The sequence below is a fragment of the Apus apus genome, chromosome 1 (assembly GCF_020740795.1).
Source record: "Apus apus isolate bApuApu2 chromosome 1, bApuApu2.pri.cur, whole genome shotgun sequence".
Lineage (NCBI taxonomy): Eukaryota > Metazoa > Chordata > Aves > Apodiformes > Apodidae > Apus > Apus apus.
The window spans coordinates 72,441,316-72,468,164 of NC_067282.1; the positions used below are offsets into that span (position 1 = coordinate 72,441,316).

General features: G+C 44.2%; 2 protein-coding genes across 4 annotated transcripts in view; both read right to left on the reverse strand.

Moving 5' to 3' along the window:
• Window positions 1-2,143: 2,143 nt before the first annotated feature.
• Window positions 2,144-3,323, reverse strand: ZNF697 (zinc finger protein 697). Its single transcript, XM_051611912.1, has 2 exons — window positions 3,254-3,323; window positions 2,144-2,985 (listed from the first exon to the last, which is right to left on the reverse strand). Exons 1-2 carry the CDS (start codon window positions 3,321-3,323, stop codon window positions 2,144-2,146), a joined length of 912 nt encoding a protein of 303 aa, XP_051467872.1.
• Window positions 3,324-14,790: 11,467 nt separating this feature from the next.
• Window positions 14,791-26,849, reverse strand: part of MAN1A2 (mannosidase alpha class 1A member 2) — a 149,689-nt gene continuing 137,630 nt past the window's right edge. For all 3 annotated transcript variants that reach the window (XM_051608433.1, XM_051608434.1, XM_051608435.1), the window contains 2 exons: window positions 23,345-23,460; window positions 14,791-19,377 (listed from right to left, as the gene is read on the reverse strand). In XM_051608433.1, coding sequence (XP_051464393.1) covers window positions 19,245-19,377; window positions 23,345-23,460 — 249 coding nt within the window. In that variant the 3' untranslated portion in view covers window positions 14,791-19,244. The remainder of the gene's footprint in view (window positions 19,378-23,344; window positions 23,461-26,849) is intronic.

Genomic DNA, 26,849 nt, shown 5'->3' on the forward strand with positions numbered 1-26,849 from the left:
CCACCAGAGTTCCTCCGTTATTAGTGAGAACACAAATCTATCCCATGCTAAAGGAGATCCATCCCCTGCTACACTTTATGCTGATAACTCCTCTAGAGACTGATGGAGAGTTAGAAAACTTATGTTTAACCTTAAGAATAAGGGACCGGAAAATGAAATTTGGAATTGCAAACGCCAAGCAAGCTGCTGCGTGCACTGGAGTTCAATAAATAAATAAATAAATAAATAAATGCATCTGATTTTGCTCATGGTAGACAAGAAGCATTTAAGTGCCCAAATTGATCCCACGGCAGCAGCTCCCAAGGTCTTGAAGGTCAGCCTCAGCAGGGCCAGCATATGGGTGCTCATGTCCCCCCTCCCCATTTGTCACAAGCAGGTCACTGTGCAGGGGGGTGCAGAAGAGTCCCTGCCTCTTCCCACTGTTCCCCTGTCTGCACAGCCAATGCCATTCCCCTTCCCTTCAGGCGTGAAGCCCAAACAAGCCCTGTTGGGTTGTTTTCTCACTGTGCTGGCAGAGAAATAGCAGCAGGAACCAGCCCCACCTGCAGGCCCTGCTTATAGCCAGCTTGACTCCTTGGGGAATGCCTGTTAGGGACATACAACCAGGGAGGATGCCATCCAGCCAGGGTGTGACTGCAGAGCTCATTTTCCTGCTCCTGTGTGAGAAAAAACACTATCTGCTGCAGTGCCTCAGAAGGGACTCAGGGCAGGAGACACACTAGACTGAACAGGGGATGAGTCCCTGGATGCCCAGTACAGTCAACAACCCTTCTGAGCAGCAGGTCTTGTTCCAGGTTGTGCCCTCCCCCCACCCCAGGATGGGTGCAGAAGGAGATCAAGAGCAGATGGGGAGGACAAGACCAAGGGGAGGGCTTTTCTTTGGTAGTTTGGACCACAAGACTTCTGATACTGTAAGAACCTTTCTGGTTTGTAAAAAGGTTATGCTCATGATTCAGGGCGAGTTCTTTTCCATGCCAGTCTCCTGCATTGTCTTTTTCCCCACCATATGATTCCTTTCCATTCCCCCCTGTACATATCCTGTTCCACTCTGGTCCACTTCCATTTCCTTCTGAGGCCCTCCATTTGCAGTCTGTTTCCCTCCAGCCACCACCATTCATACTCCTCTCCCCTCCACTTGCTCTGCACCTAGGCAGAAGGCTCTGAGCTGGCCATAAGCTTCCAAAAGACTCTCAAGTATGTAAAATTCACAGCCTTTTATGTGCTGCTAGGAAAGGTATGAATCAGGTCCATATATTTACATATACACTGTTAACCTCAGTTGTCTCCATTGTTGAATAAGGCTCTCAGGATGTGTAAGACAGAATACTGCTGAAGGCAGTTATCAAACACTGCTCAGAAAAGCCAAAAGGTGTTTAACACAGAGAAACACCCATATTATTTTTTTTTTTCAGGCTAGTGAGATTTCATCCTACTGTCCAGTGAAATTGATGATGGGTCAGACACAGCTGCTCTGTCACTGAGGTAGAAGAAAGGGCAATCCAGGTACACGGAAATAGAGCAGGAAAGGAAGGGGAAGAACAACACCAGCAGAGCTGCAATTTAATAGGGAAAGGCATTCAAAACATCAAAGAGCTGGAATAATACAACATGTACCAGAAACTGGGACATCATTGCCCAGATTTAACAGAGCTCCTAAAACACCTACAGACTCTGCCAGAGAGAATAAAGGACAACTTTTCTTCTGCAGTTCATTAAGCAACTTATTTCCCAAATGCAGGCTCCTGTTGTTGGAGCCTGCTTTGTAACTTTTGCCTTCTCAGTAAGACAGCGACATCTTTTCATCACTCCAAGGGCTGTGATACAAAGAATCAGATTTCTAAGCACCAATCTCCTCATTTGCTGGACTTTTTCCCTATTTCTTGTTACCACATCCTTTCCTTCAATCCCCAAGACACGCAGCTCCTGCTGACAGGAAGCTTGTTCCCACATCTGCCCCCAGCCTCCCACCCCCCTCCCACCTCATCAGCAACCTACTTGTACCGTGACAGAGACCCTCTCCTTCTGTCAGTGGTTTCTTCCTTCCTTCAGCCACACCACAGAACTGAAAATTTAACCTTTTTTTTTTTTTTTTTTTCACAGGAAAGGTGCCAACGCTCACATTCCCAAGGGAAATGCTGTCTGGCTACTTCAGGTGAAGCTCACGGTGCCGCTTGAGGTGTGCCTGGCTTTGGAAGCACTTCCCGCACTCGGCACACCTAAAGGGTTTTTCTCCTGTGTGGACTCGCTGGTGTTTGTTGACGTGGGCGCTCTGTTTGAAGCACTTCCCACACTGGGAACAGACGTAGGGCTTCTCACCTGTGTGGGTTCGCTGGTGCTGGGTGAGTGTTGAGGAATCACTGAAGCGCTTTCCACACTGCAGACATTCAAAGGGCCTCTCGCCACTGTGGGCTCTCAGGTGATTCCTAAGGTGGGAGCTTCGGCTGAATCTTTTGCAACATTTGAGACAAGAGTAGGGCCTTTCTCCTGTGTGCATTCTCCTGTGGGAGATAAGGTGGGAGCTCACCCTGAAGTTTTCCCCACACTCACTGCATACGAAGGGCTTCTCACCTGTGTGAGTTCTCTGGTGTTTAATTAAATCAGCGCACCACTTGAAGCCTTTCTTACATTTGGGACATTTGTGGAGCTTCTCTGCCTGGGATGCCTCCCACTGCTGAAGATCTGATGTGTGACCAACGTTTTCCTCACACTCACGGTATCCAGGGTGTGCATCTCCCACAGCATCTTCTGGGTGGAGAAAGATGCAGGGCCCCTCAGGGGCCTTTTCGAGATGGATGCTATCATCCTGCCTCTCCTCGAGGAGGTCCCTCTGGTGCATTTCTGACATGGACTGGCTCTCACAGGCCGTGCTACACCTCTGGAAAACATCCTCTTCCATTGCCTCTAGTAACGTCTTACATTGTTTCACATTCTCGGGATCATCTGCCAGAGGACTGTCACCTTCATTCCCAATATTGGCCGCACCATCTTAATGAAAGAGAAGCCAACGTGAATGCTCAGCAACAAAGCAAGATAAAGAAAGGGGCTTAGAGACTGCGAGCCTTTACTAAACCCTAGTTTAAGGTTGCACTCAAGAGGGCAACACCCCTTCTTCACCCATCGATTAAGGATTGTTCTCATCCTTAGTCCTCGATGACCAAGGATAACCCGGCCACTTGGCTGTAAACTTAAGGCAGACGGGACTTTACTGGCTTTACGCTACAGAGGCATTTAATCGACTTGGTGTGTTCCTCACCTTTGGAGACGTAGGTGAGGAGATCCCTTCCTGTGACCTCGCACATCTCCAGCTCCTTCTCTCCGTCCATCCGGAGACCGCCCGTGAGCAGGCCCTGAAGGAGACGGCAGAGCAGCAGCAATTACCGCCCGACCCTCACGCCCCAGGGAGGCAGCGCTGGGTCCTGCCGGCTTGTCCTTCCCGCACAAAACACTGCCTCCCTTCCCCCCGCTGCCTGGAAAACGCGCGCCGAGCGTCCCTTCCGCGGCAGACAGCGACCGTCGTGTCCACCGGGAGCTGAGGCTCCCAGGGACTGAGGGCAAGGAGGGGGATGCTTCGTCCCGGCACCCCAAACCGGCGGCGGGACGGCAGAAGGGCGCTGCGGACACCGGCCCCCTGGGCGGGGAAGGTGTCCGGGAGAAAGCCGGGCCCTCGGGGGCTGGGGGAGGGCGGGCGGCTGCCGCGCCCTGACAGCAGCGGGGCGGGAAGGGCTTCTTCCCGCGGGAGCTGCCCGAGGGCGGCGGGGGCGGGGTGGGGCGGGAAGCGCTTCCCGCCGCGGTGCTGCGCGGGCTGCCGGGGCCAGCCTGGGGCCGGGGCAGCTCCTGCGGGGGCTGCCGGGCAGGGGGGAGGTGCCCGCCCGGCCCTGCTGCCCAGCGCCTCTCAGGAGCGGTCCCCGGCTGAGGGCGAACCCTACAAAACGTGACAAAAGATCCCAGAACGGGCAGGAAAGGCCCCTCCGCGCCGAGCCCCCCGCCCTGCCGAGCCGTGCCCGGCTCCCCAGAGCGCCTGCTGGGGTGAAACCTGCCCGGCAGCAGAAAAGCGGGGGGGGGGGGGGGGGGGGGGTGTGTGTGTGTGAAATAAGCCCCGCGTTACTTATGTTTAGTCGTATTTTTTGCGGCGCGGGTGGGATGTTTTACACCTCCTGCGCTTCGTTTGGGCTTCTTTGCTCGGGAAGATCCGCCCGAAGGTGAGGAGGGGAGGCTGGCCCAGGCGAGGCTGTCCTCCCGCAGCACCCTCGGGTTTGCGCCTGCCCAAAACAGCGGGGTCTGCAGGGACAGGCCCTGAAAGCCTGCGGGGATGGATGCCCCACGGTGTTACCCTGGCGCTGGGAGCCCGTTCCTGTTGTCACCCAAAACCAAAAACAGGCCAATTCGGGTGTTTCAAGGGGTATTTCACGAGCCTGGAGAGGCACGCCTGCTGCAGAGCCATGGATTTGCGGCGAGCTTGCAGTGAAGTCTGCTTCGCAGCAATTTGTTTATGTGCTCTTCTGTTTGGCAGGTTAGCAAAGTGGCTGCAAAATGTATTTAATCAGTGAGAGCCATATTATTTTTCAAGTTAGCTGACCAGCACCCGTTCATCTAATTTAATCAGGTTGTTAGCAGTCAGGAAAGCAAACGTGTTTATCAACGCGAGCCCGCTGTCAGCAGGATCACAGTCAGTAAGGAGTTTACTTACACAGGCACACTGAAAAAGAAAAAAAACGCTGGAAAGGTGTTTATTTACCTTTGAGGGAGAAGGGAAAAGTAGAGCAACGAGGGTGGTGAAGGGACTAGAAGGCAAAGTCTTATGAGGAGAGGATGAGGAGGAAGCCGGGATTGTTTAGCCTGGAGAAGAGGAGACTCGGGGACCTTATCACTCTCTACAACTACCTGAAGGGAGGTTGTAGTCAGGTGGGGGTCGGGCTCTTCTCCCACACAACTAATGACAGGATGAGAAGGCAGGGCCTGAAGCTGTAGCCAGGGAAGGTTTAGGTTGGATGGAGCACTTCCTCAGGGAGAGGGTGATGAAGCATTGGAATGGTCTTCCCAGGGAAGTGGTGGAGTCACCATCCCTGGAGGTGTTCAAGGAAAGGCTGGATGTGGCACTTGGTGCCATGGTCTAGCTGATGTGGTGGTGTTAGGTCATAGGCTGGACTTGACGATCTCAGAGGTCTTTTCCAGCCTCAGTAATTCTGTGATTCCATAATTCTGTGAAGTAGCAAAGACATGCCAGCAATATTTACATACTACAGAAAAAATTGATTACTTTTGTTTCCAACAGGTACAAAAGCTGAGTTTAAAGATCACCTCTTGTTGCTAAATATTTTGTTGCCAGATTTTTACTTACTAAAATGGAGCAAGAGGTCTGACCTATTAATGTACGTTTTTATAAATTTAGGAATACTAAAGAATCTCCAGATTGACACAAGCAAAAGTGACTGTCATGTCAATAGTAGGAATGTGTGTATGGCCTTGGTATCGTTAATATAGGATACAGACAATGGAGGGCAGTTGGATGGTAAATGCCAATAAGCATGAAGAAACCATATTGTCAGACAAGCATGACATAGGTATTTTGAATGCATTGCAGATTTCAAATAATGATATAAGTTTTAAGTTATGACTGGATGAAGTTTGATTTACAAGTCATCGTTATCCACTATAATGTAAAATGTAATATAGACTAAATGATAAAAATAACAAACGTTAGCTTTCTTAATTAAAATATTTAAATAAAAAATCTGTCACATATCTAGACGTGTCTGGATGGATTTCTGAGTTAACTGCCTTAGATTTTGCCCTGCTGTGGTGGGGGGGAGGGGTGGACTCGATGATCTCTGGAGATCCCTACCAGTCCCTAGCATTCTGTGATTGATAGCTACTGTAAAGCTAATTTGGAAAGGAGGGTGCATTTCTGAAGACATTTCACCAGTTCTTGTCATGACCCCTTTCATCCCATGTAATACTGTTCTACCTCTTTAAAGCTCTCCATCTCTGTCTAAGTTCAAAAACCACTGGATAACTGAAATTCATGTGTGTGGCTGTGCCATGGATTTGTTTCTCATACCAGTGTTTGTAATTTCTGGAAGTTCTTCATTCACATAACTGAACTTCTCACATTTCTTAAATAAAACGTGCCTCTCCAGTGCTGGCAGCACGCACTGAATATTAGATAGTTGAAGACCAATCTAAGAAAGGGAAAAATAACCTAAAATAAAGTAGTGACACGGCCCCGATTTAATAACCCAGGAGGGTTAGAACTGGACCCCCTTGCTTTCTAAGCTCTTGCTGCAATAGAGGAGCCCAGGTGCAGCTGGATCCACTCCTGTACGTGTCACAGCTCAGACTGGGCAGCCCAGAGAGATGAGGACTGAACCCCCTTGCTTTCCAGACTTCTTTCAGAGAGGAGCCCAGGTGAGGCTGGGCCCAAAATCCTTCTCTCAGACCTGGTCTTTTCCCAGAGGGAGTAAACGTGTTACGGTCCGAGTCAAAGCTCGACTGTCCAATAGCCCTAGATCAGATTCAGGTGTAGCGACACACAAGGTCTGCTTAAAACAAATACATTTATTGCACTAGGGTGCATTAGAAAGGGTGTGGTTAGTAGGTCAAGGGAGGTTCTCCTCCCCCTCTATTCTGCCTTGGTGAGGCTGCATCTGGAGTATTGTGTCCAGTTCTGGGCCCCTCAGTTCAGGAAGGACAGGGAACTGCTTGAAAGAGTCCAGCGCAGAGCTACAAAGATGATTCAGGGAGTGGAACATCTCCCTTGTGAGGAAAGGCTGAGGGAGCTGGGTCTCTTTAGTTTGGAGAAGAGGAGACTGAGGGGTGACCTCATCAATGTTTACAAATACGTAAAGGGTGAGTGTTAAGAAGATGGAGTTAAACTTTTTTCAGTGATGACCAGTGATAGGACAAGGAGTAATGGATATAAATTGGAGCATAGGAGGTTTAAGGTGAATATCAGAATTTATTTTTTTTTACTGTGAGAGTGACAGAGCACTGGAACAGGCTGCCCAGAGAGGTTGTGGAGTCTTCTTCACTGGAGATATTCAAAACCCGCCTGGACGCCTTCCTGTGTGATGTGCTCTGGGTGATCCTGCTCTGGCAGGGGGGTTGGACTAGATGATCTTTCCAGGTCCCTTCCAACCCCTAGGATTCTATGATTCTTGATTCTATGACTAGTAGGAGATAATATTGAGCAACCTAAACAAAACCACCCGCATATATATATTAAGTAAGGAAAACGAAAATAGGATGAGAGGAAAAAGGTGAGAGGAAGGGGGGGGAGGGGGTGGGGAAAGAGAGAGAAAGAGAGATGACGAGGACAGGAAAATCACCGGTCCTGGATCCAGCGTCGTTGGTCCAGCCAGCAGGGGAGGGTCGGTGTCCATGGTTGGTGTAGATGAAACTCCCCAAGCCCACCATTGCAGCCCCCTATTTCATAGGCCTAGCATCTTGATTTCACAACGAGTACCTGTGATTGAGCCATAGGTGTGTGAGCAGCTGGAGTGGACCTACCCTCCTCCGCCCCTCGATCATGTCTTTATCTCAGTCGTTGTCGTTATCTCATCTATGCAGGCCCGAGGCTGTATGCAGGCCATTCCTGCAGTCTCCATCCTCCCAGGCAGGCCTTTTGGGATGCATATGAGCAGGGGCTACAATGGGGTTTCGATGCCATTTCCCAAAGTAGGTCCGGAGGGCTGGTCCCTCACAAGTAGATATGTTAAATTTCCAGCTTGGTCCAATAAAAGGTGCCATTTGCTTTTGTGAGTGTTGTTGAGGTACATAGAGGTTTGTTGTCAAATAGACAGAAGTTGCTGACAGTGAGGTGCTCAGTTAACAGACTGGTTTGAACTGGGGAGCTTGTGGGGCTAGGCTTCTCTTTGTGTCAATTTCTTCTCCTAGATAAAAAAAAAAATATGCAGAGAACCCTTTTAGCACAAGATCCATGTCTACAAAGCTGGTTTCTCCAATGCACCTGGAACGGATGGATGCATCTCTGCTCTCACAACTGTGGACTCAGAGGAATGGGTGGGAAAGAAATCTACAGAATAAGGGCTGAAAATAAAGCACTGCCCTGCAATAGCACATACACTGTATAATACCTTCCATCAAAATGCTTAATATGCACTGTAGAAGACCACCGAGGCAAAGACTACTTTTGTTGCTGCCTTAGGATGTGGAAAGCCAGCCTAGAACGTTAAAAGAAAACAAAAGGTATGAGGGCAAAGCAATTTCAAAAGAAGTGTGGCCAGCAGGGCCAGGGAGGGGATTCTGCCCCTCTGCTCTGCTCTGGTGAGACCCCACCTGGAGTGCTGTGTACAGCTCTGGGCCTTCAGCACAGGAAGAACATGGACCTGTTGGAGAGGGTCGAGAGGAGGGCCATGAAGATGATCAGAGGGCTGGAGCACCTTTCCTATGAAGACAGGCTGAGAGAGTTGGGGCTGTTCAGCCTGGAGAAGAGAAGGCTCCAGGGAGACCTCATAGTGGCCTTCCAGTACCTGAAGGGGCTACAGGAAAGCTGGGGAGGGGCTTTTCATCAGAGAGGGTAGTGATAGGACAAGGGGTAATGGTTTTAAATTGAAAGAGGGTAGATTTAGGTTAGACATCAGGAAGAAATTCTTCACCATGAGGGTAGTAAGGTGCTGGAATAGGTTGCCTAGGGAGGTTGTGAAAGTCCCTTCCCTGGAGGGGTTCAAGGCTAGGTTGGATGAGGCTTGTGCAGCCTGGTCTAGTGTGAGGTGTCCCTGCTCATAGCAGAGAGGTTGGAACCTGATCTTTAAGGATCTTTAAGGTCCTCCAAGCCAAACCATTCTATGATTCTGTATAATTTTATTCTTGAAGGTTTTGCAGATATTACGAACATTTCAGATATCTTTCTGCTGCATTTTGGGGGATTTGTTTGATCCTGTTTTCATCTGCAAAGCCTTTTTAGCACTTCTACTTAAAGAATGCCGGGACAGTCCAATGGTGCACAGGCTAGCAAAGCTTCCACAAAATTGGTTTATTTAATAAATAATTTGTACATCTGCTGGTGCTCACTGGAAGAGCTGGCCTCTTTTCCAGGTGGACCATCATGTTCCCATCACTTCCTGTTGTTGCAGCTTGTTGCAGACTAGTAGTCATTGCTAGTGGCACATGAAGGTGATAAGATGTGGAAGCAGTGCCTGGTGGCCTTAGAGGTCCAAAATATCTGCTCACAGTCTCATTCTGTAACTGCATCAGCTTCAGGCACATCATGTTGCAGCTTCACATAGAACTTCCAATAAAGGTACAGAGAGGCATTTCTTCATCAAGTTCTTTCAGTCCAAAAGAGGCTTTGCCATCTAATACAGAATAGCTATAATACATCTGCCTTTGTGAGCCTTCATAGGCATTTCTCAGTTTTTGTGAAAGACAGCACGATTAAAGAGTTTTAAGGTGTCAGTATGCAGGAGAGTTTGCTTAGCTTGTTAAACAGCTATTACACTCCAAACCCAGCATCTCACCCATATCTCTTCTCAAGGACTTTCTCCTTCATCAAGGCTCAGCCTGGTTTGAAGATCTTTTCTTTCAAAGTGATGGTGCAGCACTTTTTCCTCAGATTAATTACTCTTCAGAAAGTCATCCAAGCCTTTTTAAAATTATTGCAATAGTTCTCAAGGCTAAAAGGGACAATTGCACAATCTATTCTTACTGCCTGAATAATGTAGTCTGTAGACTTTCACCCCCTAATATCCACTGAGCCTGGTAACTTGGGCCTGACTGAAATATGTAATACAGAAAAGCATCCAGATCTCATCCAGAGGTGTCAAGGGAAGAAGAGTATATCACTTTGCTTGGAGATTAAGCCTTTTCCCTGTTAAAAATCTATACCTTATTTTTCAGCCTGGATTTATCAAGGTTCAGTTTCAGGCTTCTGATTTCTTGTTATGCTTTCTCTACTAGAATAAAAATCCTTTGAGAATATGGAAGTTTGTCCCAGTGAAGGTACTTACGTACTCTGTAATAATGTCATCACTTTGTAAAAAAAAATATGAAATGAATGGAGCATCTTCAGTTTCTCATTACATGCTATTTTCTTGTTCAAACATTCCTGCATCTTAAATTTTTCAATGTGGTGATGTCACCAGGAGCTAGGTATACGTTTTTCTGATCATCCCACATGCAACTACAGATATGTAAGCTTTTTGATTAATCTACACCAAAAGCACTCTGGATTTTCACAAGTACTTGGGCTTTCTACCACTTGACTTCTAAATGGTGATGACATCAGTAACAGAGCATACCCACTGCTGTATTCAAGACAGTCACTCTCATGGGAGGCTTCTTTTGGTGCATCTTGCAATCAATGTCTCTTGTTTATGAGGTTCTTGATATAAACTCTGGGAGGCTCAGGTATTGCTGGAGCAACATGGTCTTCCTGGCCAGCCAGAAGGAATAACCCAGAGATGAAAAGTGTTTGACCCTGAGCACAGTGTGGTAGATTTTGCCTGTTTGAAGCACTTGAGGTGGCTGTTTTTCAGTGTTCAAGTTTTCTTGCTCCCAGGGACTTTTTCTCAGCCCTTTTAAATTTACTAGTTACATATTTACAGAGAGAAAGTAGTTACTTTTATGATTATCTCATTTACCTTTTACTCTGTTCACAGCGTTGCTATAAATGGGGAAAGAGAAATGAGAAAAATGTCACAACGGGTTAGCTCTTGTAACATGTACTGTGATATATTGCAAATTGATGAGGTCCCTCTGCAGGACATAAGACCCCAGCTGGGATCTCCTCCACCTTCCTGTACTGCCAGTGTCTCTGTGCTTCAATTTAGGCTGTGGGAACAGCAGGGAATGGGAAGACACACTGTGCTCCGAAATATGTGCTGGACATCAGAGCCCAGGCTGCTGGTGGCAGAGGTGCCAAGGGCAAAGCTTCCTGCTGTAGTGGAAAGGCAGCTGGAAAGTGGCCACCAGGCAGATCCAGTTGACAACACAGTGTCTGGATCAGGTCTGCATTTTGATCTCATCATCCTTTCACAGGAGGAAGGTGTTTTGGACAAGGAGTGTCATGGACTGACTGCTGGGTAGGGTGAGTGCAGTATAAACCTGTGATTTTCCTTGTGTGTCCCCTCCCTGCAGCTCCTGGCCTAGGACTCACTGGGCAGAGTGAGATCTGAGCCTAGTACTTCCTCCTCCTCAGTGGCATCCTTTGCTTGGCAAGGAAGGAGTTTACAGTCAGTTTTCCATGGGATTGGTAATTGCTTGACAACATTTAAATCTGGAGGCTTTGTTGGTCTTTCCCTCTCACTACCACATGATGGTATCTTTAGTGGTAGTTTCCCCTCACTTGCTCTGTGGAGTCCAACTTAATACTCTGAGTTTCTGTATTTACAAAGCCTGCACTTTTATCACAAATATCACAGTGCAAGATGGGTGGTGCAGGGTGCCTGCTACTGGATGTCAGACAAACAAAGCCAAAGGATTAACTCTGCTATATTATGTATTCATACATAATATAGCATACATATCCAGTATTCATGCAAGTGTTTATCTCACCTCCTTTCCTGCTAACACTCTTGGGTGCTTTGCAACCTGTCTTTCAAGTCCAAATTTCACAGTGTTGCTTTAGGGGAACTGCTGGATGCATCTGTTTCCAAAAAGCAAGTTGCCTTTACCTAAGCATTTGTAGCAGTGCTCAGGGTGAGCTTAATGCAGCAGTGCCCACTCTTGATTATTTCATGGCACTGATACGAAGTGCTGGAACCTCTGCCAGCTTGGGTGATATGCCAAGCTTTCTTTTTCTTTTAACACTGCTTTTAATAATTCTGAAAGGGGAGCACTTGGAAATACAAAACTATGAATGACGCAAAGACTCGAGATAAAAACAAAAAAGCTGAAGACATGAAAAAAGATCTTCAAACTTATTATTTAGAAGCAAAGTCATAATTCTTGCAGCCTGACTTAGAGTTTTTGAAAAATTGGGTTGTCAAGCAGCTAAAAACTAAACATAGACTTTTGAAAACAGGAGCCAGCTGAAATCCAAGTGTCCACAGAGATTACTAGGCCCTCCCTGTCCGGCATGTTTGCTCTCCTTGAGGAAGAAGGCTCCTCACAGTCACGATTCATATCCTGCCTCACAAACACCACCATCCTTTGTCTTGATTTCCTAATCTGTTTTGGGCAGACTGCTGTGCCACTCACAGCTGGCTGGGTCTGCTGAGCCTCGCTGGCTCCTGGAACAGGGGACTTTGCATGCCCTGGTGGGCCATCTGCATCAGGTGTTACACATGGAAGTGGGCAAAGGATGTTCAGTATTTGGGAGACAGATGATGAGTTTCTGACATTTGAACCTGATGTTCAAATATCGCAATTTTGGAAATTAGTCTCATGCTATTATTGAAGCCAAATAATGACTTTGAATTTTTGGAGAGGGAAGATCTCCAGGGCTACTCACTGTGCTCTGGGAAGGTGTTGATGTGGTTTCCCCATAGACTTCTGCTCTATTAAGAAACAGCATAAGCAGGAACTGGAGGAAATCAGAGGCAGTATACAGAAAGGCTTACTTAAGACTACACACCTGGGAAAGCAGTATTTGTGTATTAATAAAAAATCAATGAAATGATGTGTCCTGGATGTGGTAGTAAATTTTTCCCTGTTGTCACTGATCTCATGAAACTCTGCTTCACAGGATACCAGTTTGTCCCACAAATTGATGACTGGTGGGTATTCAAAGATTCCTGGGGGTTCTTTTCCTGGGGAAAATTTCCAGTTCAGCTAAAAAGTATCTCATGAAAACCTGAAAACCTAACTTGGCTGTGGTAGAAGTAAGAATGTGGAGTCTGAGTTTACAGAGCTTGGCATAAGGTTTTAGCAGACTGTAGTATTAGTTTGATATAAACAGTTTCCCAAATTAACCCTGGATCTAAGAATTTCTTTACTGTGAGGGTTACAGAGTATTGGAACAGGCTCCCCAGAGAGATTGTGGAGTCTCCTTCTGTGGAGACTTTCATGACCTGTCTGGATGCCTTTCTGAGTGATCTGCCCTAGTTTTTCTTGGTGCTGCTCTGGCAGAGGGTTTGGGCTCGATCTTCAGAGGTCTCTTCCAATCCCTAATATTCTGTGATTTGAGCATACTAGCAGCAATGATGTATGGATTCTTTGAAAACATTTGCCTGGCTAAAGTGCACAGAATGCAGAACTAGGCATCGATTCAAATCCAAGAGTACATTTGCAAAAATGCCAGAGAACTGTCAGGGCAATTCCTTGATGTAAACATTAATTAGCATAGAAATAGCCCACAGACATAAAGCACCTCAAGTACTAATGGGATATGTACCCAAGTAAAGGACAAGATGAACAGAACTGCATGCAACAGATGGTATCTTTAGAGGTTATTTCTCTGAGGGTACTGATGATCTGCTTTTGCTGTGTAAGAATTATTGCAAAAAGGACTTTATTTGGGGATTGTATCACTCTTCTGTTTTAGTATCCCATTCCTTGTTCCATAGTTCCATCTTTAGATGAAAGAGACTGGCGTCCTGTGTTTCAACACATTGCAATCTGTTCCTGATTCAGCCACAGCAAATCCAGTGGTGAAAGCTAATTGGATAACAATGTTAGAAAACTTAATAGCAAGTATTTTGGTGATTTTTTATTAAACATTACTTAACCAGCAGAGCAAGTGTGAGTCAATTAGGCCCATCCACGGAGGTAAGAAAGGTTGTTGTTTGGGTTTTGTTTGTTTTTCTGATTGAATGGCATTTCATACTTGCCCTGCACTAGAAATAGATAACAGCACAAAGGAAAAGGCTTTTGTAAATCCAGCCCTATTTATACAGCTCCCCTAGGAGCTCTGGAATGTAGGACAGGAAAGGACCTCTTATATCCTTGATCAGGTATCTGAAATGGCAGGCAAGCACACATAATTATCCTTTTCTTCAGCAGATCAACTTTTTTTTTCTACTTTTGGGACCTCAATGTTGGAAATTATTAAGATATTGCAGGTAACAATTTTGTGTGGTGTTTTGGGTTTTTTTTGCCAGTTTTGTCCTCCAGGAAAACCAGCTTTTTTTCTCTCCCAGGATGATCAACCACTTGGTGTATTGCTGATTGCAGTCAGCAACACGGTTGATGTCAGACAGTAAGGATTATATACAGTTAATGTGAATCAGAAAGCAAATCTAGTTACTCACTTGGTGTACTGAAAAAAAAAGTTCCAGTGAACCAGTGAATTTAAAGCTGTAGGGGGAATATAGGCTCACTGGAAACAATTTCCTCACACCAATTACCCTGTGAACAACATTTAAACAATTACAAACTCCTTTTTCACAGAAGACAGAAGAATGGATGGGCATACTTAGCTGCCCAATTAACTGGCTATTTAGTATCAAGAAAAGCTGGGGTTTTAACCTGGGTGTCTTCAGAAAATTAAGTTTATTTAGTAGCACTGCATTTCTGCCTGCCCACTTTACCCTCATCACTAAGAATCTTTGACCTTTTTAGCCACTTGGACACAAATTCAACAAAAGGGTAGAAATCTCAAAAGTTTTTTGAGATTTGGTAGCTTTCACAACAGCACATGGAAACAGCCTCAAATCGTTGTACATTTAGCTACATCTGGAGAAAAAGCTGAGCACTACAGCAACCTGTTAAAAGCGAGCAAGGGGTACAAGAGCTTCATGCTTCAACATGGGGTCTCAAAACATGTTTAAGTTGACAAAGCCCCTAGTAGAGCTTCAAGGGAAAGATGAGCTGCAGTTCTACCAAGCCTATGAGACAGGATCAGCTACACAGTCCAGGAGGTTGCTATTGGAGGCAAAGGACACAAACCACACATTTTTCACTTAAAGACATTCTTTATTCAATCTGTTTATTTTTTTATATACAATATTATTTTTAATCTGTAAAAAGTACATATGCAGGATTCCAGGTCAGAGGCAGAAGGTTTCCACAGAAGATTGACTTTTGCCCTTTTATTATTTTGGAGGAAAAAGAATCTGTCAGTTTTAGACAAAGCAAGAAGAATAAAGGCAGAATATGCAAATCCAACTTCCACTAAGCGATTAGGATTAAAGGCAACAATTCACCATTAACAAGTCAGGCTGTCTCCTTGGACTTTGGTGGTTACCAACTGTTCTGGGCAATTACACAGCAGTTTGTTAGAAGTGGCTGACAGCCAGAGAGGCTCGTGCTTATCATCTCTGCTACAGCTGACTGCACAGAACTTGCAGAAGAGCTTGGGTTTCCTCTGTGTATGGGCAACTCAAACTCTTGAGTCAGAAGACTGTTTCTCAAAATGCAAGGAGTGAAAGAGGGATCTCTTACCAGGGTGAGCAGATCTCCTAACTACAATGTGGATCAAGAGCTTGCTTTCAGTCTTCTCTGGTAACAAGAAGCCTGTTTCTTACTTGTCCCCTTAAAAACATGGACTAAACAATGTACATAGCAGGCTCAGCTTGCTAAAGGCCTGTTGCTACAGCCCTGAGTTGTAATTGCCTCACCATTCTGTGTGGATGCCAGGTCACACTGCTGATCCTTTCAACGTTAATGTTATTAACCACTTCTCCATTCAAACTAGGGGAGAGTCACATTATGAAGCTTTGTATTATCATTTCCTGAGGGATAGAAGAGGGGATCATAACAGACAGCCCTACAGGGCTTTACTTGGCTGTAAGTCAAGACCTTTAGCCTTAATGGATGATATTACAGGGTGTGTGTAATTGTTTTCGCTGCTAAGAACCTGGGTACTCAACATTCAAATCTTGCAAAATATGGGGTGGGAATACATCAGTGACTGGCAGGTAGAAGACAGTGATCCACAAATTTGGAGTAGGGAGCTAAAGGAGCCTCAAAGGTCTGACTGGCATAAGGAACTACCTTCTTTTTCCCTTTACTCCAGTTGTTATTTTCCATACTTTCCTTAGGCATTCAGTTTTAAGGACTATATTGTCCCAGTAAAATGAACACCCAGAATATCATTCAAGGGTTTTGGTTTTTTTAGAGGACAAAGCTAAGAAGCTGACTTCTTGACTGCAGGACACACACAGCTCCAGGTGGTCAATGGAAGCTGCAGAAAACTGGCTTCTTTGAAAAGTCAAGCTCTAAGTGTTAGGAGAACGTACTGATCAGATCCTTACCAACAGGCAAGCTAGAGGCTTGGATTAGGAAAAGAACTGAACATCCTTGTTTTGACAGCATGCAAACAGGAAATAGACAATTCTGGGGCTCCCAGGCTCTTGCCCAAATCCAGTGTGCCAAAACCATCTGTGATTTTCTATTCTTTATTTCATCCTGTAAGAGGAGAGGGTATTGTAGAGATTGCTAAAGTGGGACAGCTACCTAAAGAAAACTGGGATTGTTTTGTTAGAGAATACAGTGCAAGACTGAAACAACTAGGACTAAAAAGTCATTTTGTGCTTAAATTTACACTCTATCTTCATGAAAGTATGTAAGACAGCAGCAGCAGAATGAAAATGGCAATATTCTACTGTACCTTATGTACCCAGAGGGAAAACAGTCTGAACTTTGGGTTGCACATGATGCCATTCTGTGGATCAGAACCTACTTTTCTGTGAAGGACTCAAAACAAGGACAAGTCACTTCAGTCAGAAGTTTCAATATCTGTGGTGCTTGGTTATTATGCAGCCACCTCACTCAGAACCCATTACCTCCAAACTCAGCTTGCTCTAGGAAACCTCAGGCTGGAGAGGTTCATGAATGACACAGCAATTAGTCCATAAAATGCATTCTTTTTTATAGATTATGCCCATCAGTAGCTTCTGGAAGAAACAGTTTGTTAAAGAGTGATAAGAGTAGAAATGGACAGTCATTGGGGTAACTGGAAACCGAGAAGCAAGTGTCCTTTATTTGGTACCCGCTGCTTGTCTACACAGAGAAAAAATAGCAGTACTGCACACCTGCTTTGTGAAAATTACCATCCCATATCATGAAATGGCTTAGGTCCTCAATTCAAGCATTCTTGTGGCAGTGAGTTAATCCACTGGGATTCATGAAGGAATTAATTGGAAGGGTTGCTCTTTAAATCACAAGAGGAGGGTGGAAAAGCAGCAAACAGTGGAGAGAAGTTTGCTGTTTCTGGGACTCCAGAATTCTGTCCTTGACCTTTCTCTGAACAGACTGGCAGCCATTCTACATCTGCCTTTATCAGGAGGTGTTTGGGGATGGGTATATAGGGTGTGAAGTGCCTTTTTTTTTTCTTTAATAGAAGAGTCTGCTTTTCCTCTTCCTTCTTTGAACCCAAAGAGATTTAGGAGAACAAGGCAACTGAGTGCAGTTTTAAACTAGTAACAGTTCTCATGGGATGAAAAAAACTCAGTATGAAAACATAACTTATCTGAACTTTGGAAAATGACTAGCTATTCAGTAAGTCACTGAGAATTAATTAGAAAAATAAATTAATGTGTGACCAGGAAGAAGAACCCATTTATTAAACAACTTCTAATTTTTAAAAACAAATTCCTTGAATCAATATTATTTACCATATAAATTATTTTATCAGTTCTCAAATTATTTTTAAGATACTGCAGCAAATTACAGTAACTAAGTAATTAAGGTAAAAGGTAAAAACATTGAGATTGGAGGTTCTTACAAGGTCTTCCTCCTCTTAAACTAAAGTAGCTGCCTGTAAAAAAGCACGTGATAGCATTTTTTCTTTGATCATATGATGATTTCTGTGCCTAAATAGTGTTCAAGACAAGGGAAAAAATTTTATGGGGGAAATTTTACTATAATATACAGTCAGATATATTATAATATGATGGAAAGAAAAGCTTTTATATAGGAAACTTGATATATAAACATTTTCTGAGCAGAGGAAATTGCACTCACTCCTTGTAAGGATTTTGGAACAACAGTAAAAAAAAGAGATTGAGATATACTTGAAATGATGCAACTTCTTTTAGCAAATAAGTGAATACTGAAGGAGACTCCATTTAAATGATACTGTCCAGCCCAGCCTAGCAGTACTTGGAAAAAAACCAAACATGCAGGTAACAGTATCTCATTTCTTATAAAAAAAATGGAAGAAGAGACTCTTGGGTTTCTTTTTTCCACTCATGTGTAAGAGATGCTATGTTGTTTCCAAAGAAAATCATGTTGGCTTTGTCCTGGAACACCAGTACAAAGGAGTTCTGTAAATTAAATCAAAGGCAGTTCTGGGCTTCTGTCACACATTTACCTGCAAAGAAGCTTCAATGAATAGTATCCAAAGACTGAAACTTAACTTTTTTGGAAAAATCCCAATTGTGTGGAAAAATACAAAGCAACAAACTCCTGCTGCTTAGCTCAAGGGGACTATTTTTAAGTGTACTTTTAAGTGTACTTTTAAGTATACTGTATCCTGTTATATAAATAATGAGAGATTATTTTTCTCATGTTGTAATGTCTCTTTATTTAGCTAAAAGAACCAGAAATAAGAGTGTGGGTTTTTTTTCCACATGACAGGACTTGTGAGGAAGGGAAACTTAGGGTCTTTCCTACCCCTGTGATATGCTCCAGACTCTGTGACAGCTGCTTACCAAATGAACTAAGCCCACATTGCTGATAGTGAACTACAAATCAAATACTTACTAGTTGGGTTTTTTTGGATGTACGCATACAACAGAGACCTTTCAGCATTATTTTGAAAACGAAAAATGAGGAGGCAATGTTTTTTTTATAGTTAATAGTTTAGTTTTAATAGCTTAGAGGCCTTGAGAATGGCTGCCAGTCTGGCCAAACAATGCGCCTTAGAAAATTCAGACAGGTACAGAAAAAAATTCAAATCCTGATGCTGCTGGTGCAGTGATGTTGCTTTCGTTGTTGCTTTGTTCATGCCATCATCAAACACACACAAAAAAATAAAATAAAATAAAATCTAGGTATTTGGAACCCACCCGATCTGAAGAGGCGACTGGTGTGTTGTTCCTTGCAACAGCCAACAGCAGCAGGAGCAAGTTCCTCTCCCTGGGTGGGAAAGCCTCTTCTTCCTTATGCTGCTGTGTTTATGTGAAACAGTAGATTCCATGTCTTGTTAGGGTTCAAAGCATATGAAGGCTCTGTCCTGCAAATACCACACTAACATATTTTGGTCATGTATAAAACAGAACTTTTTTTTTTCAGCTTTAACTTATCTATGTGTTGAAGAGCTTTGTTTCTCACGCCGGTATTTGCTTGACTCAGAAGTCTAGTTTATTCAAGTGTCTGTCTCCTTTCCTGCCTAAAGTCTCAAGTGGTCCATGTAAACAAATCAGAGCTGAAAACAGTCTCTTTTCCTCTTCATGGAGCTGTTTTTATCGATATGCAGGATTTCCTGACAGTGTGGTGTTGGCTAAATGTAAAACAGGCAGAGGATGAGCTTCTGTATTAAAAACCCAGTTGTCTAATGGTAGGAGGTCATCATTGGAGAAAAGCAGATACAAATACCTAGATATAAAGACAGAGAGGAAAAATAGTGGGTATTAAAGCAGAGCAACAGGCAGGAAGGGGCAACACAGAAGCTTCAGGCCCAACCAGCCTAAGCAGATAAAGGTATAAACAATTTATTTGCTTTCAATCTTTATACAGCACCCACACAACCTTCCCTATGATAATGATCTGAAAGGTAATTTTTATCATGATCAAGCCCTTCAATGAAAAGTTGTTATAAAGACGTAATTTTAATCTCTCCAAGTAACTTTTCAAGACTCCTTTCAAAGTCTTGCAATGTAAAACAAACACGAAGTCACCAAACACAAGGATTTTGGAGACAGGGAGCAGAGAATTTGGCAAATAATTATTATTAACAGAGTAAACCTACTTGGAAATGACTAATCCTCTTTAATCCAAAATCAAAGGTTTTGAGGAAGCATAAGAGAAGCCACTAAACCATGCCAGATATCTGACTTGTTACCACCATGCTGGAATCTGGTTCAGGAAATGGGCCAAAGGTTGGACGGTTGGACCAGATGATCCTTGAGGTCCCTTCTAACCTGGCATTCTATGATTCTGTGAATATATTGTGCAGAAGGAATTAATAAACATTGTGATGGGCAGTGACCTTTAGAGGTCATCTAGTCCAACCCCCCTGCAGCAAACAGGGACACCTTCAGCTACATCAGATTGCTCAGACCCCATCTAACCTGACCTTGAATGTTTCCAGGGATGATGCATCTACCACTTCTCTGGGCAACCTGTTCCAGTGTTTCACCACCACCATTGGAAAATATGTCTCCCTTGTATCTAGTCTAAATCTACCTTCTTTTAGTTTACAAGCATTACCCCTTGTCCTATCACAACAGGCCCTGCTAAAAAGATGGTGCCCATTTTTCTTGTAAGTCCCCTTTAAGTATTGAAAAGTGGCAATAAGGTCTCCTTGGAGCATTCTCTTCCTCATTTTTCTCATGGCATCACACCCAGCCCTTCTGTCTTCATTTTCATAGCCATTGGAGCTATCCTGACTTTATGTTCTCTACCTCAAAGTGATACCAGTTTCAGGTTTGGTTATTGCATCAACATCAAATATCTAATATCCTGCTCTCCAATAAAACTTCATTTTGTCTGGCACATGGGAAATGATCCGAACCAAAAGCCAATGAACATTTCTGAGCTCCTCTCTAGAACTGCCTTCTTTTGCAAGGCCTGCACTCCAGCAGATTCAGATACTGAGTGATGCATCAGGAAATATTCAGATCTCCTTATGATTATTTAGGATGCAGACAGGACTCTGGCAATATTCCAAAGGTCAGCCTTGTCATTGCAGAAGTCCCTTAGGAACAGACTTCATTCTCTGATTTGGCTTTTATAGGCAGATCAATCATATCAGATCATCTGCTGGGGAGGTACTGTTTCTCTGACTGGACCTGTTTGAAACTGCTGCCTCTCTCTTTGGGAGTATAGCTTTTAGGCTTCAGAAAATGGAACTGAAGGAGTAACTGAAATAAAATTAATGAAGACAACAGAGGAAGCAAGAGTGGATGACCTTCTTTTTATAATGATAACATGGGGAAAGGAAGCACTGTGACTGGTCAGGAGTGAGCAAAAGGACTAAATGGCCATACTCTTAAGTGTTATGAACTCAAGAGCCCCTTCTTGCTCTGAAATGTGAAATGTATTTATCATAGAATCATAAAATGCTTAAGGTTGGAAAGGACCTGAAAGATCATCAGGTTCCAACCTCCCTGCCATGAGCAGGGACACCTCACACTAGACCAGGCTGCACAAAGCCTCATCCAACCTGGCCTCGAACACCTCCAGGGGCTTCCACAACCTCCCTAGGAAACCTGTTCCGGCACCTTACTATCCTCACGGTGAAGAATTTCTTCCTAATATCTAACCTAAATCTCCCCTCTCTCAGTTTAAAACCATTACCCCTTGTCCTATCACTGCCCTCTCTGAAGAAAAGCCCCTCCCCAGCTTTCCTGTAGCCCCTTCAGGTACTGGAAGGTGCTACAAGGTCTCCCCGGAGCCTTCTCTTCTCCAGGCTGAACTAACCGCAACTCTCTCAGCCTGTCTCCATAGCAGAGGTGCTCCAGCCCTCTGATCATTTTGGTGGCCCTCCTCTGGACCCTTTCCAAGAGGTCCATGTCTTTCTTGTGCTGAGGGCACCAGAACTGTACACAGTACTCCAGGTGGGGTCTCACCAGAGCAGAGCAGAGGGGCAGAATCACCTCCCTGGCCCTGCTGGCCACACTTCTTTTGATGCAGCCCAGGATGCAGTTGCTCTCTGGGCTCCAGCACACACTGGTGGCTCGTGTCGAGCTTCTCATCTACTACCACCCCCAAGTCCTTCTCCTCAAGGCTGCTCTCCAGCCATTCTCCCCCCAGCCTGTATTTGTGCCTGGGGTTGTGCCGACCCAGGTGCAGGACCCTGCACTTGGCCTTGTTGAACTTCATGAGGTTGGCACTGGCTCTCCAGCCTGTCAAGGTCCCTCTGGATGGCATCCCTTCCCTCTTGGGTGTCAACCACACCACACGGCTTGGTGTTGTCAGCAAACTTGCTGAGGATACACTCCATCCCACTGTCCATGCCTCCACAAAGATGTTGAACAGCACTGGTCCCAGTACTGACCCCTGGGGAATGCCACTTGTCACTTGCCTCCACTTGGACACTGAAACATTGACCACAACACTGCAGCCATCCAGCCAATTACTTATCCACCGAGTGGTCCATCTGTCAAATCCATGTGTCTTGTCATTTTGGAGATCAGGATGTTGTGCAGAACAGTGTCAAATGCCTTGCACAAATCCAGGTAGATGACATCAGTGTTGTGGTGCCCAAAGCATCTGTACTGCCACTGTCAGGACATGCTTTCTCTTTCTGCCTGGTACATTTTGAGTTCCCAGTATCCCAAATCCATCTTCACATGCATCAGCTACAGCTAAAACCTGAACATTGGATATTGCTGATCCTGTAAAGTTTGCTGTTGTGTAGAAACCCTGTTTATTCCACAAAGCCTGTGTGACATGCTAGACTGCCAAATGGCTACAGGTGTTTTTTTGTTGTATAGCTGGGTTGAAAAGACAGAAAGGGTCTTTAAGACTTTAATGGGTCTTCACTGCTGACAGGTTTATCAACAACACATGGATCATCCCTTCCATCACACGGTGGCAGAAAGTGACATGGGTACGTAATCAGAGGCTACAACTAAATCTCCTAAAAGCAGCTCTGGGCTCCTCCACATTGCCAGCAGTGATTTCTGTCTATGGATTTAACTAAATAAAACATTCTCCATACTGTTACACAGGAGGAAAAAAAATATGGGGTAGGGAATATAGCCAACTCAGGCACTTTAGTTCCAAAAGTGTAAACTTCACAAGATTTCAGGGAGGTAACCAATACAGGAATCTTAGATAATTTCAATGCCAGAACTGTATTACCAAATTTGCTGATACAACTTGAGTATCTAGAAAATTGTCACATATTAGAACACACTGCTTCAGAGGTAACACGCCAGAGTGAGGGATAAATACAGAAAAATCATCCAAGGGCACAAAGGACTTTTGTTCCATACATTTACTTCCTCCCAGTGACACCCACAGAAAAAGCAGGTTCTACAATATCATAGCATGGCACATACTTGTATAAGACATGTCACGTTAGTGTATTTTAAAAAACATGTCTTTTGCAAAGGGAATATCTTGAGAGGACATAAGCTCTCCTCTGCTGTGATGCCAAAAATAAAATAGAAGTCTTAAAACCTAAAGCTCTCTCAACATAAGCTTCTTGTACGGGAAATTCTGCTTGTATTTTCTACTGGTAAAATGGGCTGTTCCGGGACCCAGAAGCTGGGAAGAAAGCCCAAACCATAAACCATCATGCCCAGACAACAGATTTTTTTTGTTGAGCCACAGTATTCTTCTACAATTTAGATGCCAGCTTTTGCAGGCATACGCGAGAGTGAAGAGAACTTACTTCAAAGTTTCAGCAAGGAAAAAGCTCTGCTGTACATCATCATATGTAGGAGATGAGGAATAGACATCCTTGACACCAGAGAAGCCACCACTGACTCGGCAGTACTTGTCAATTGCCTGCAAAGAGGAAGGGAAAAGAAAGGGAGCATTTAATTGTAGAGCAAAACTGTGAAACATTTAAAGGATCAGGCTTGGTCAAAAAGGAGGTAGTTCTTTCCATGCTGTGCTGTTCTGTTCTGAGTCTCTTTGACAGAGGATACTGTCGACATTAACAGTTGAAGCTGGCAAAAAAACCCAACACACTAAAAAGGGACTGCACATGTAGAGAAGTAAAATCCCTTCAGGGCTACTAATGACACCACGTTTGGCAAACTGCTAGATGCTAAGAAAGTATCCTGGGGAAGAATACTTTCTTTCCTGGGTATTTACTGTCAACTGATACTGATGGCAGCATATGGACTCAGTAGACTTTTGATCTGAGCTGGTATGACTCCTCATAGGTAACACTGAGTAGAATATCCATCAGTTAATCAATCCACCATATACTATGAGGTGCACAGGAAGATGACAAACAGCCCTGGACTTTGCAGCTGTAAGAGTCAGAAGAATTATTGGAACTCGGTGACTCGTAGCTAGTCATAGGGGCTTACTGAAAGTAGAATAAAATACTGCACTTATCTTCAGGGACTGTTGATTTCATCTTATAAACTCTTTGAGCTGCTGCTTTCTGCCCACACTTCTATCTCATAGAATCATAGAATGGTTTGGGTTGGAAGGGACCTCGAAGATCTTCTAGATCTAACCCCTCTGCATGGGCAGGGACACCTCTCACTACATCAGGTTGCTCAGAGTCCCATCCAACCTGACCTTGAACACTTCCAGGGATTGGGCCTCCACAGCTTCCCTGGGCAACCCATTCCAGTGCTTCATCATCCTCATAGTGAAAAATTTCCTCCTAATGTCTAACCTAAATCTGCCCTCTTCCAGTTTAAAGCCATTCCCCACACCCTATGCAGAAAGGGGCCAATGGGTCTGTGATTCACAAATCACCCAGCTAGTCAGCTCCAACACAGGAGTACTGCATAAAGCACAATGAAAGAGGAGGAGACTGGAAAGAACAAGTTAGTAGCTCAGAGCATCTCTCGCCTATGCTTTAAATATTCAACTCACAGGCATGACCTTACAGCACACACAAATAGCAGCCATTAAACCAGGCCCCAAAGAAATTACTTTCAAATGATTCACAGGTTATTTGTGCTTCCCTGCTGCTTTGGCAGTGCTTCCTCAGCAGACACCATCTCTTCTAATAGATTCTTGCAGGGACAGAAAAGGCAGAGTGATGAAGGAAAATGTTGGGCTCGGGATGTCTGTCATTACCAGCTACTAAATGTAGCTACCTGTAGTTCAGTAATCTATGATTCAGCCTGTTAGCCTGTATGAAGTTTCTCTCCCCATGGTGCTTTAGGCCCAGCTTTTCATTAATTCTGATTTTTGCTAGTTATACTCAACAGAAGCTGAGGAGAGTCAAGGCAGGGGAGCAAGTAAGTTTGGAATTGTGTCCCTTTTTATGCAGAGAAAACAAGTTCAATCAAAATTAACTCTTCAGGCTCCTCTGCATACTAGAAATACTGGGAAACAAAGGAGAATATTCCATTGGACACATGCATGAAGAATGCTGGCAGATGGCAACACTGAAACCAGGAGGAGTGAGAAGGCTAATGAACAAGGTACCTAGGACAGTAAGTCACAGCAGGCCAGGTACTACAGCTAGCCTCCTCCTAGTATACATATTTACCCTGTGGAAATGTGAGGTTGTTCATGGACCAAAGAATGATCCAAACTGTACAAAGTTATTTCAAATTTCTGAATATCAGTATTTTTAAAGAAGCAAGAGGAGAGACTGGCAAAAGGATGCTACTGGAACGGCTGTGGCTGAAGAGCCTCAGCTTATGCCAAGAAAGGTCTTTCTTGGAAAAAATCTATTTCTCACTGTAATTCCTTATCTAAAATAAAGCTTTCTCCAAGTTCACACAGAACAATCCCTTTTTTTGTTGTGACTTGAGCCTAAAAGGATAAAATGTCTGGATGAATTATTTTCAGATCTGCTTACTGATGCAGGCTAGGGCTACACTGAGACTCTTCACATGTTGAGATTTGGGTTGACCAGCTTTTCTTAGCAAGGTGTATGTGATACATCTAGCTCAACAGCATCATACGCATTATCATCTCTTTGTCTGCGTGCTCTTGCACATCACAAGTGATGCTGCTTACCACATGGCAGCCAAAACAAAAAACAAATGAAACAAAACAAACAACAAAACAATGACAAACACAAAAAGCAACCAACCACAACAACAAAAAGGAAAATAATTAATTGCTTGGCTGACTTCTGAAGAAATAATGCATGTGCTGCTTATGGAACCATTTGCATGTACCTCCCAAGTCCTACAGCCACTAAAGTGTGATATGAATAAACAAAATACTTTGTTTTCTAGGCAGGAAATTAAGTGCCTCCTTTTCCCACTACCACCTTTTTTATAATGCTGCAGATCACAAGCTTGTCTCTGCTCTGGAGTGTGGTGAGACACAGGGTAAACTCCAATGGTTGCAGTCCTGCCAGAATTTCCAGCATGCAGAGTTTGACCTTGCAGGTGTTTCTCTGGTCTACAATTTAACAACACTGGCACTGTGAGCCACAGCTCAGACAGGAAAAACTTGTGATTATGGCAAAGTGGCAACAAATGGTACCACTGTTAGGACACTGTCTCCTTCAACTGGTTTATTCTGGAAACTGCAGAAAAGAGATTGCACAGAGATCCTGCTCTATGCTGTAGAGGTGTCATGCTTGGGTAACTAAGTGCAACACTAGTGAAGCTAGCAGGCTTAGAAGCCTAAAGAAATAAAATGTCTGATTTATACTGCTTATTTTTTCCCCTTAAAATTGCCAAGCAGTCTTGTCTCTCTTTTTTTTTTTTTTTTTTTTTGTATCTTTCTCCCTGAGGAGACAGGCACTGGCTAGACTGGAATTCAGGATAGGCAGAGGATTTATCCTAGTTGATCAGAGATCTAGACACTGCAGGTAGTAACAAACTGCAGAGCAAAAATTCCACAGAAAGATTGCTATAAGGCTATTAATCCAAATATGAGTAAGCAAAGTGTCCTTGATTCAGAGGTGTGCAGAACTTCAGGACACTGGCTGAAAAGCCTGGTGCTGCAGACAAACTGCTTAAAAGGCACTTGACATCTGCCTTCACACAAATCTCAGAGTACTTGGTGTAGAGGCATCTGATTTGCCATCTGGATACCGTTCATTCAAGAGGGGAAGACCAGTCTTCTTGATAAGATGATCCTAAATTTACTGCACCCTAGAATACAGGGGAGTCCCAGCAGGCTGGAATGGAATATCAAGGTAATGCTGCTATTATGAGGTATTGGCAGGCTGAATTTTAGGATGGCATCCCTGATGTTAGATCCAAACAGTTACGGAAACACCTGTAAAAAATACA